The sequence below is a fragment of the Eupeodes corollae genome, chromosome 1 (genome assembly GCF_945859685.1).
Source record: "Eupeodes corollae chromosome 1, idEupCoro1.1, whole genome shotgun sequence".
NCBI classification, from domain to species: Eukaryota; Metazoa; Arthropoda; class Insecta; order Diptera; family Syrphidae; genus Eupeodes; species Eupeodes corollae.
The window spans coordinates 210,087,323-210,099,970 of NC_079147.1; the positions used below are offsets into that span (position 1 = coordinate 210,087,323).

Below are 12,648 nucleotides of genomic sequence, written 5' to 3' on the forward strand. Positions count from 1 at the left end.
AAACTTTTCAGAAAGTTAAAAACAATACTCCTTATAAATTAAAATTGGTTGGAAAGCATGATCCCAAATTTTTGAAAAGATATTTTAGTCGAAAATAAATTTTACCAACTTTTGTTGAATAGTCTTTTAAATTTTTATTTTTTGGAAAAAAATGTCAATTCGGTCTTTCTCAAAATTTTACTGAATGTTGACAACAGTATTTTTTTAAAATTGAAAAGTAGCTTCAAGCCAACATCTCAAAGTTTTGAAAAAATATTTGAGTCGAAATTTAATTTTTACCAACTTTGAGTAATGTTTTCTTAGGTTTTTATTTTTTATAAAAAAAACTGTCAATAAGCTTTTTCTCAAAATTTTACCAGATGTTAAAAACTTTATTTTTCCATGCACAAAATTGGTTTGGAGATAAAATAATTTTGTATTCGTAAAATTTTCGAGGTGACAAATTATTATTTTCAGTTATTTTCATTTATAAATTTAATTGGATTTTTTTCAAAAAATATATTTGTTTGCCTTTCTGCCTTTTTATCTGTATAGCAAAATTTATTTGAAGTCGATATCTCTCCTCTTTTTGAGCTATGGACAACGAAAAAAAAAATTCTTCCATAACCATTCGTTGTATGATTATGAAAATAAAAAAATTAGAACAAATAAACAAATAACGACACATCTCTTTTTCAAACTTGTCACAATAGCTTTTATTTTAAATCATATAATTCTTATGTTTTCTGCATATTTTCTAGATAAATAATAAAATATGATATATACGTAATATTAATATATTATTATTATTATGCTTAAATAGAAAAACAAAACACAATTAATAATACAGTACAGTTCATCTAAATAATTATTGCACAATATCATCTTCTTAATAAAAAGAGAAAAAAATATCTTTAAATAAATTAAAAAAGAAAATAGTTTTTATTAAAATATTGCACTTAATTTGTTTATTTATTGCAATGGTAATTTTTATTGCACATGTTAAATTTAATTATGTTTACTTTTGTAAATGTGTTACGATATTTAATACAAATTAATTTAAAATAAGGACATAATACAGTCACAATGGCTTTATATATTATAGTAAAATTTATTAAGTGGTTATATAAAATAATATAAATATAATTTTACCAATACCCATATATTATTTACCCCACTTTTCAACTAAATTAACTACAAGAACAAAAAGAAATAAGTTAGCACCACCTCTTAAATTTAATAGACGAAGATTAAAAGAAATATGAAGCGTTAAAGCTGCTTAAAGGTGAAGGCACAATACTGAGGCACAGTTTGACAAACTGATAGTTTTGGTTTAAATAATCTGTCAAAATAAAATGTGACACATGACACAAAACAAATATTGATACTTTAGACACGTCAAAGTGCACAGAGCTGATCGAAAATAAGGCAAACATTATGATGGAAGTAGTGAAGTCAAAGCTATCCGAAATTGTGGATACATTTGGTACCCAAGAAATTGTATGCGTGATCGTAGGCGTTGTCGTTAGATACAGTTTTAATTGAAAACTTGTTGAAACTGACTAAATACAATGGCGATGATCGCCATAGCTGTCAAATATAACAAACTCAAAAATTCTATATTTTTCAAACACCGTATTTATTGACAGAACTAAAAAAGCTTTTGAAATATAATGAACAATAATAATCTTTCCAATGCTATTGGTTACAAAAAGGTCCAAACGAGCGAAGAACGAGGTTCAAGTTCTTTTCAATCTAAATAGTCAGCTATTTCAGCTGAATTTTATTTGTGCTTCTAAAATAAAAGGGGCTAACTTCTCAATTTTTAAAATTAAATTCGAACAATGAAATACCTATGAGTAATTAGTTTTTGTCTCGCAAATAAGTTGTTTTATTCCATTACGTTGTATGATCATTCAAAAAATCAATTAAATTGTTTTGATAAATATTTATTTATTTCTAATTGAATACTTTCTAACTAATTTCTGCATCATCATTGTTGTGTGGTAACAAATCGATTGCAAAACAAAAACTATTTTGCCAATTAAATTTAACATTGATTGTGATTAAAAACTACAAAACTAACTGTCTAGAGTCTTATACGAGCATAAAAATGTAAAAAGTATATCTTCTTATACCAGCTAAGAATGTGACATGAGGAAAATATCTTTCCACCATGTTCAACATCATCTGTCATCATCATTCTCTCATTATCATCATCTTGTCTTCGTCATTGTTGTTGTTGTTGTTGTTTAATTAAAAGAAGACAAGATGACCAAAAAAAGAGAGTGTGTCATTTAGAAATTCTGTGTCCATCAAAGAATAACGAAGGCTACTAGATATTGTATCTATCAGTTCTGGAGCAATAAAGCATTTGACATCATGGCAAATACCCAAGTGTGTCTTCCAAGGAGGCACTCACAGCTCTCATCGACTGATAATGACCCGAAGAGGAATTTTCTTTTAATTTATCACTGATGCTGTAGGTACCGTTCGACCCGAATTTGTCGATTGCACTTAATTTGTTCAGAAGATCATCAGCCGAGTATGACTTTTGGGAGGGAGATTCTTCTTTACCACCTTCACCATTCCCACCACTTCTACCACCTTTACCGCCTGATGAAGATATCGATCCTGATGTTCGGTGCTTGTGGCGATCGGTTGAGCTCGATAACGAGTCTCGATCGCGCCTCTTCGACTGCCTTCGGCTGGAACTGGCCACAGATGATGTCTTATTTGATGAACCACCACCACCACCACCGGCACCACATAAGCTTTTGATATCGGTGGTCTGGCTGAGTTTGACATCGGCAAAGAGGGCAGCTGCTTCTACGCTTTTCTTTACGCTCAGTGCTTCATGCGGCTGCACAGATTTTCCATTGCCACCAACAGTGAAGAGTTCATAATCCAGGGCGAGTTTTTCACAGGGTTTGTTGCGTAGCTGTGGTGTATTGCCTGTCGTTGTTGTCAAACTCTGTTTGGAAGATCGTCGTTGGGGACTTTCAACTCGGCGATGTGGACGTTGACAATAGCACTTGCTTGCACTGACACAGCTGTCAGTGTCACACCAAGTTGTCGTGTCTGAATGTCCGGTGTCCTCTTCACCATTGGTCGTTTCCACCATCGAACAATAGCACTTGTCCTCGGACTTGCAGGATATCAGCGATTGACGATTTATCGTCGAAATACTTTGTGATGACGCGAGAGGTTTCATATTGCAATTTTTTGAATGAGCCCGATGGGCTTTTACAAAAGTTCCGCTACTGTTCATTGTTTGTGAGCTTTTCTTCCGTAATTTTTCGTTCAATTGATTGTGATCGGCGCCTAAGCTACAATAGCAACGATCTGCGGATACGCAGGTACATGCTTCGGAGTCGTAGCTGCATTCAGAACATGATACGTATCTAAAAAAATGACAAAAGAAAAGGAAAAATTAAAAACATTCCTTTAATGTTGACAGTTAACTCTTTGGAGAACTGTCAGATGATGGGATTCAAAAATATTTTATAAACCATATTACTTACCCACTGGAGCTGTTTCGGTTGATTCCATTGAATGCTTGTTCGTTACGTGCCATCGAAACATCTGAACCACTTGTTGCAACACGACTCCGATTATGCATTAGCTGCTGTTGTTGCTGTTGTTGTAGATGAGCAGCAGTAGATTTGGGTAGATTGGCTGATAAGCTATTATTTATTAAGGGCGGTGGTGGTGAGGCACTTTGTTGTAAAGCTTCTTTATTCCGAGGCGGCTTCGGCGGCTTTCCGCGGCAAGCGCGAAATTGGCCGAACTGAAAAACCTTTTTGAGGCTTTTGGCACCAAAAAACAAAGTTTTCGGTTTTTTCTGCAAACAAAAAATTAAATGTTATTAAAAATTCTTCAAATTATCAGTAACAATAACGTTATGTTACGTAGTTTAATCAGTGTTGCTAATTTATTTATTTTTTTACTTATAAAATTATGTTTGAGTTAAGTAACCAATTTGACAACAATGTCAAAACTATGTTAAGTGTTCATTACGTAAGCGTATGTAAAACGTTAACGTTTGAAAACATTTGGTTAACGTTAATCTTCACTTTGTGATAGTAATGTTTAGTTAAGAAATGGCTCAAATTTACTTCTTACGTAAACAACGTTCAACCAATGAAGACAACAGAGTTTTACATTACGTTACGTTAAAATAGGTGTTCTTTATTTATTTATTTTTTATTCGTAGAATCTTATATTCAAGTTATTCTAGCGTAAGTTTCTTGATTGAAAGTTTGTTAGCAAATCAAAATTACGTTAAGTGTACAGTACGTAAGCGTATGTATAACGTTACGTCCATCTCCTCTTTGTAATAGTAATTTAAACTAAAATTTGGTTTAAATTAACTGAGCAATACGTATAAAGCGTTCAGAATAATAACGTAACGTTAAGCTGTTAATATTTTTTGTTTTATAAACGTAGACGTAAAAAGATTAGGAGAAACAATAACAACTCAATTTGACATTACAACTCGAAAGTTCATCAAATTCTTATTTACCTGTTGTGAATTTATATTACTATTCCGGCGTTTCAATTTCTTCTTCTTTTGTCTTCGCATTATATTTTTCGAACGTTGATAAAGTTCGTCTTTAGTGAGCGTTACAGCCAATTTAAGTAGAAACTCTTTGTAAATTGGTTTCAAATCATTAAACGACATCCCATCCGCATCGATTATGGCATTCAATATATCATCCAATGAATGAAGATTCTCATGCAATCGAAACTCGTTAAAGAGTTCACTGAATCCCAGAGGTGATCTAATATAAGTAAAAGCTGTTCTCATTCACGAATAAAACAAACAATTAAAAATTATTTGGCAACTATTACTCACCCACCACCTCCGCCAATTTTGCCACCAGAGTGACGGCGAGCAGCACGAGATTTATACCGTGTAAGCCCTCCTGTATTCAGGAAGCTACCGGATCTAGGTATTGCCACTCGAGTAAGGATGTCGCCGTTTGTGTCAAAACCTCGGCCAACAGTGCCCGATGTATTTGTTGTTCGATAGATACTGTCATTTGAGTGATTTGAATGTTTGTTGCGTCGTTCGAGGACGTTGCAGCTGTTATTATTGATATTATTGTTCGGACCCGAATACGATGAGTCGCAGAGGTCTGAGTTTTCGGAGTGAATTCTATGTTTGGTAAGAATTACGTCCTGTTGATGATGAATCATTCGACTGTTGATAATTTCCTTTTGCTGGACAATGCTACTGTTTGTCGGAATCGGTGGAGCTCGGCGGGTTTTGTGGGATTTTCGTTTGCGTTCCTCAGTCGTTGTTTCGATGCTCTCGTTTATAATGTCTGTGCTTCCAGAGAGTGAATTTCCGGGAGTTGTGCGTTTTTTCCGTCCTGTTCGCGATGGCACAGCTGGTCCACCGCGATAAGAGCTACGCACCGAGTTCTTTCGTCCCACCGAAATACTCGTCACAGCTGATCGGGACAGGTAGTTCGAGCCTGTCAGAGCGGAACTGCTGGCAATGCTTATACAACTGACGCCATTTTGGTTCCGGGGGGTTCGTCGCTTTGTACTGCGATGACTGCTCGCACTTACGTGAGCCATTAGGCTCTGGTAAAGGGTAGCAGCAATGACAATTGCATCTTCGGTGCTCTTGCAAACGAAACCATGGCATTCGAGAACTTTTGGGACACCCGATGATCGCATAACCACTGCGAAAATTGGTGCATGCAAACTGGAGGCGATTTTGCGTTGCTCGGAGGAGCTTTAAATGCGATTTAAAAAAGAAGAATTATGAATTAAACTAAAGAAACTAAAGAGTCTCAGAAAACTTACGATAACGGCTGAAATAAAGTAGATTTGTCAATATTTTCCGGATCGGTTATAAGTGGAAGAAATGCTGCTCCGCCTTCTTTTTCAGAAACGACAAACTTAACCGCTGACCAAACAGCAATATTGTGGAACGGAGTGACGTTGCTGTCAATGTGGTTATTACTGCCAGGCTTAACTCGCAGTCCCGTTGCGCAGATGTCTAAATAGCCGGAATTGGATTTCTAGAAAAAAAAAGAAAAAAAATGCGATTAACGAGTTTTCAATAAATTAAGGAACCCAATTTCAAATCGGAAGTTTGGAGCAAGATCATTTGTAAGTTTTCAAAGTATAGAGCAAAAAGACCTGTCGCATATGAAAATTGTATTAATAGTTTCGTGTAACCCACCCCGAGTAATTTTATTTATACTTTACCGAATTTGTGACAAAAAGTATTAAATGTTTATTTTGGTACCAAACTTGGTGATCAACCTTAATCCTAGGCATTACATATTGTTTGCAAAACATGTACTTAACGACGTTTGCACCAATGGGAAAAGGAGGAGTCTAAAAATAAAAGTACCTTAAAGTTTGGCACATTCTGAAAAAAGACCATCTAAACTGCACCAACTATTGATTCATCGGACTACTTTACATGGCTTACAAAATCTTCCCTGCCGTATTATTTTAACGTCTTTGGGCTAAGAAAGCAATTGAGGAGCAAAGCCCTCTCTTGGGCGAACAAAAAGTCGCTGTATAAGACCTTCATCATCCCCGCACTGCGGACTATGACAACAGCGGATGAAAGCAATTGATCGTTTCCGTATGTATAGACGATTACGGAAGGAGAAGATGGAACGACGAGTTGTACTGCAACGTAGACTTAGAAGGGTAAAATTTTAACGACTGAAATGGCTGGGTCACGTAGAGAGCATAGAAACCAATGTTCCTGGCCGGAAAGTCTTTGAATCCACTCCTACAGGACAGCGCAGTAGAGGTAGAGCGCACAAGTGGAAAGTGATCTCAACCAACTCGGAGTGAGATATTGGAGACATCAAGTTAGGAACCGAGGTAAATGGAAAAGTTTGTTGGGTAGTAGTTCACACAGGACTGTAGCGCCACCTTAAGTTAGTAAGTAAGTATCTCATTCCGATGAATTTCATCAGCTACGAGATCTTTTGGAGAAAATACTCTTAACCTTCTGCGACACAGATAAAGACAGAAAATAAAGTCTCCAATGATTCAATTAAAGTGAGTTAAGTAATCTCATCAATGATCGTAACCTCTCAAAACAATCTTAATCGTTACTGGTATCCCTGCTTAAAGAAAAAAAGGAGCAAAAAGAATTTTCTACCTTAAAACGGAAGCAGAGCTGCTTATGTTCTATTCTCAGGAAAAATGTCTCGTTTTCTGTCAGGATGTTAAAGGTATCTTAACAAAAATGAGCATTTTCAAGATGACAGTTCCAAGCGATGTTTAAAGTGTGTGCTTTTAAACAATGGTAACAATTTGGATCAATAACTTTTTCTCACTGAACACATATGAAAGAAGAGTACAAGATTATTAAAAATATAGATGGGTCATAAGTGTGGCTTGAAAATTAACTTCCACCTTTACAGCAAAGTGGATACACAAAATGTCCTTGATTCTTTTGTTTTTGTGATAGACTGTCAGGGCAGAGAAATAAAATAATACTGCCTCCACTTCAAAATTCAAATTTTTTTAAATTCTTGATTACAAAAATGCAAGAATTAAACACAATGGCCTTTAAATCAGAAGGTTTATAAAAAACACTAATTTTGGTGAATGTATTAATAAAAAAGAACGAAAAAAGTGAACCTCATTTGCGTCGGTTGTCGAAACCTTTCAAGACAAAAAACTTCAGATTTGTTTCAGAATAAGCTGACTGCTTTTCGTAAGCTTGGATGCGAAATGAGCATCAAGGTGCATTTCTAACAAAACCCCTAGAAGAATGATAAGGAACAAGCCTGCAACTCATATGACGACAGCTTGGTGCTGCAATTTGCTAAGAAATTGTCCTAAAAATCCCCATAGCAGATCATCATCCTAAAAATAAAGCTTACTAGATTCCAGTACATCAAATCAGCGGTGAAATACATTGTGCAATGTACTTCAGGAGGTCGAATTCACTAAACAACAGTTCAAAAAGTATGGACCAGTTATATTCACGTCTAATACTACTTTTTGAAAAAAATACAAAAAAGTAATGTGTACTTATTTTGTGTTCTTATATCTATTCTGTTCATTTCTGATCTGGCTTCAATTTTAATTTTAGATTAAATTAGATTTATTTTTTTCAATGTTAAATGTTCAATCTTTAAAAATTTTCGTTAATAATTCTGTTTCTATAATCTAATGCGATATTACAATATTTATATAACAAGGGAGCATCTACTTCATTTAGATAATGAGTGATCAGCTCTTCCAATAAAACTTCGCTTCCAAACACCCATGAAATCAAAAATGTTTTCTTTCTCACCCATATTGCATAATTAGCACATCAAATGTAAATCATGTCTATGGGGTATGAAATTTAGATTGAGCAGTTCTTCTCTAAGTAGTACCTGTGGCATGATGGTTATTGCGATGGACTGAGCTTGGAAGAAAACTATTTCATCTTGGCCGGTGATTTGAACGCAAAACATGTGCGACACTAGACTGACAGTAACGGACAAAGTAGGTAATCACCCTCGAAACTGCTTACAGACAGTCGAGTACAACAGTGATCACTGCGGACTGGCTGCTGTAATGCAGATTCCGAACAAACGCGTGGAGTTGGAGGAACACGTTGCAACACACTCTTACAATTACAGGAAGATGCGTTGGACTCGTTTCACCAACGCCCTAGCGAGAGAACTTCGTTCGAGTGACAAAGCCCCACCAAACAACAGAAACCTGACAAATACTGAAATTGACCAACACGTACAACAGATGGACGAAACAATAAAACGAACGATGGAACGGACAATACCAAAGTACTAAGAACGGGACCAAATGGACGCATACAGAAACGCGACTATTGACGCACTGCGAAAGCACAAGAGTACTGACAAGACTCAAAAACTTGTACAGACGAATTACAGACCCACACGACTTGGAGGTTAGGACACTGAAGTCTTCAATAAAAAATGTCAATCTGTTGATTAAGGAGAACAACAGGCTTTCAATTAACAAGTACTGGGACCGCAAGATCCGGTCAGTTAATTCGAGTGATCCTAGTATGTTCCCTAAAATCAACAAGATATTCAGGAAAAAGAACGACAATGACCTTCCGAGTCTGAAACTCCAAAGAACCGAAGAAAACAGAGACGTACTCAGGACAGCGAAAATAGCTCCAAAAGAAGCCATCTTTGACGATGACTTTTATATAATTGAACATCCGAAGGAAAAAGTGGAGGCGGTGGGAGCTGCTTGCGAGCAAGTGTACAAGGTGAATGTTAACTTTCGCCCCAACCACGACCTGGAAAACAGAGCCCTACTTAATCACTTTTACCTTCGAAATGACATGACACAACGGTGATCTGAGAACGGCGGTTTCATGCGGTTCAATGAAGATTAACGGGACCAAGTCCCTTGTTAGTGACGAAGGTTGAGCTTAAGCTCATATTCAATTCAATAAAAAAACAAGAAGTCAGCAGGTGTCGATGGTACAATTACCTATGGAAGCAATTTACATGTACACCACACTCTTCAACAATGCACTGAATAATGCATATTATCCAGTGCATTGGAAGACCGCTGTGGTTCATCCTCTCCCGAAAAAGGGAAAGGACAACTCCAACCCGTCAAATCTTCGGTCGATAGGTCTTCTTCCGAGCATCAGCAAAGTTTTCGAAAAAATCATTAATAGGGCTCTGACTAAGTGGGCTGCGGACAACAAAATAATTCCGGATAAACAGTTCGGGTTCAAGGCGGGCCATGACACAATTCATGCTGCGTCTAAACTCGTTACTGATATCCAATGAAATAAATCAAAACAACAATGCACAGGTGCTGTTTTGGTTGATTTGGAAAAGGCCTTTGACACCGTATGGCAAGAGGGTCTTTACCTAAAACTGAGCAGGCTTGGCATAAGCAAGCCATTGTTGTATATACTTTATGATATGCTTAACGGTAGAAAGCTTGTTGTCAAAAGTGGCAATGTAACTTCTACCACAACATTCTCAATTAAAAATGGTCTTCAACAGGGACCGGTGAATTCGCCGATTCTCTTCAGCATTTACACCAGCGATCTGATTGGTAGTCTTACAAAGGCAATTGCGTACGCCGACGATCTAATTGCGTACAGAACGACCCGAAAGGTTGAGGTTATTAGAATTCTCTTGCAGCGTGATTTCGACAAGATTCAGCGATGTTGCGACGACTGGAAACTGAAAATAAATGTACAGAAGTCGGAGACAATTCTGTTCCGGACTCCGTTGGCTAGGGCCACGAGGGATACGAGCAAGCATCCATTAGCTAAATAATCGAGGACACTCGATTGAACCAAAATTTGTTTTGCCAATGCTCGATTGTATCGACTTAACTCGTTTGTATCAAGTTCTGTGCTGGCACCCCTGCCTTAAAATCCATGTCAACTGTCAGGTTGACAAATATTTTTTTCAAGGAATTTGTGTTTTTTTATTGGAAAATAAAACAAAAGTGATTTTTTCTTACTAAAGAAAACTTCATAAAGCAATACAAATGTCAATTTTCGAATCACAATCCATTTATTTCTGCTTTCAGTTATTATGACATACTAAATAAGTTTGCTCATCGCTAAGCTTAATTAAAGTGATTTTGTGCAACCTTAAATAATATGTAATAAATTCTTTAAATATTTTAATATAAAAAATCACAAAAATATGAAACTAACAATTGCAAGTGAACAAATTAAATGCATACCAGGCACGCGATATAAATGAAGTTGAACTTACTTAGCTCTATTTCTGCAGGGCTCATATACCTACATACATAGGAAAATAAAAACTCTTTAGCTAGACGACGACGACGGCTGTGCCTTCTATACAAAACCACATGATGCACAACCGAGTTGAAAGGTGTTTAGGTATTATAAAACATAATGTGTAATTTTTAACAATCCAAAGTCTTCCCTTCTTTTTTCTTAGTCTACCATCACTAAAAAGACTAGTGCAATGACCAACTGAAATGAAACCAACTTAGGCACGCAAAGCTGTTAAAAGAAAAGTAACATAAATATTTAAATTTTGCAATTCAAATTTCAAAGTTTCATAGTTTAGTTTTTCTTTTCTTGTTTTTAAAACGAATTTCATTAAAATGTCTTAATTCGTTGGAAGTTGTGCATTTCGAAAATGCATTTCACACACAGTTCACCATCAAATCCCAATCACTGTCATCGTGCTGCGAACTGTCAAAAATGATAAAATTAGTTCAAGCGTTCATAATAAAAATCAAGTTTTTATTCGAGTCTTTTGTGTCTGTTATCTGTTTAATTATAAAAATTAATGGAGCCAGTTTGACAGCGTTGTTACGATCGATTGGAAATTTCATTAAATTACATGTTTTTTGTTTAAAATTGAGTTAAAATCAAGTTTTTCTTTATATTTTTTGAAAATAAATAACTAACGATGTTTTATCTCATGGATTTTAAACTGCAGAAACAGATAGACCATTTTTCTTCTTTTCACTTTGTGTTTACATTTGCTACTCGTTTTAAGTTAACAATTTGTATTTTTTGTTTTGATAGAAATATCAAAGATGTCTTGAAGACTTTTTAGGAAAAAATAAAAACGAGAGTAGATGAATGGCGTGACAATTAAAATTATATCAACTGCTGCAAATAGACAACAAGCTTCATCACAAGATATGGGGTTGGAGCACCCATATAAGCTGTAGACCTACCTTAATAAGGCTTTGTCGGCAAGTATGGTAACTAAGAGTTCAAAGTATTTTTGAATGCAAACAGTTTACAGTTACTATTACTATGATTAAAGAAATGTTAACTAAATAGTAATTAAAGTATATATAACTATATATGTTAACTATATAGTAATTAAAGTACGGGTTTCTTCCAGAAACGAACGTCGTGCGTTAAGAACGTTTAATGGTTAACTTTTGGCACATTCTCTTTTTTATTTAACCCAAAGAACTGCCTGCATCTCTTTTTGGTGAGGTTTTTAAACTAAGTTTAGACACATTTATATCCCATCTAAAGTGTGGAAATAGTTATTACGTCTCGAAAAAAAATGTCGGACTTTGATTTAAATCAAAAACACGTGAGTAGGGGAACACCCCAGGGTGGTGTCCTTTCGCCTCTTCTATGGCTTCTGGTCATGGATACAATTCTCGTTAAATTAGAGAGATGTGGAGTGAAGGCGGTAGCCTATGCGGATGATTTGGTGCTATTGGTGTCAGGAAAGTAAACATCTGTGATTAGTGAAATCACGGAGTCAGCTTTGAAGAAAGTTAGCAGCTGGGCCACGAGTTGTGAACTAGGAGTTAACTAAAGTAAAACTGACTGTTGATCTTTACCACCAAAACTAAATTACCGCCCTTCACGCTACCTCGACTCAACGGTCGAATCCTATCATTGTCTTCCAGTTCTAAATATTTGGGAGTTATACTCGACCCTAACTAAACTGGAAACTAAATATTGAAGTACGGGTTAGGCCTGTGTTGCCTTCTACGTCTGCAGCAAAACTTTCGACAAAAAGTGGGGACTTCAGTCGAAGATGATTTTATGGACGTACACAGCCGTAGTACGTCCAATCTTAACATATGGGTCGATTGTGTGGTAGCCTGCTCTTAGCAAAGCCTATAATATTGATAACCTAAAGAAAGTTCAAAGAACAGCTTGCGTGGGCACCACAGGGGCCATGCGTACTTGCCCAATGG

General features: G+C 36.0%; 1 protein-coding gene across 1 annotated transcript in view; it reads right to left on the reverse strand.

Moving 5' to 3' along the window:
- Positions 1-897: 897 nt before the first annotated feature.
- The window catches only part of LOC129943492 (uncharacterized), a 54,434-nt gene continuing 42,683 nt past the window's right edge, over positions 898-12,648 (reverse strand). Inside the window, exons 3-7 of the mRNA XM_056052990.1 lie at positions 5,800-6,017; positions 4,838-5,728; positions 4,505-4,763; positions 3,504-3,823; positions 898-3,383 (exon numbers count right to left, since the gene is read on the reverse strand). Coding sequence (XP_055908965.1) covers positions 2,360-3,383; positions 3,504-3,823; positions 4,505-4,763; positions 4,838-5,728; positions 5,800-6,017 — 2,712 coding nt within the window. The 3' untranslated portion in view covers positions 898-2,359. The remainder of the gene's footprint in view (positions 3,384-3,503; positions 3,824-4,504; positions 4,764-4,837; positions 5,729-5,799; positions 6,018-12,648) is intronic.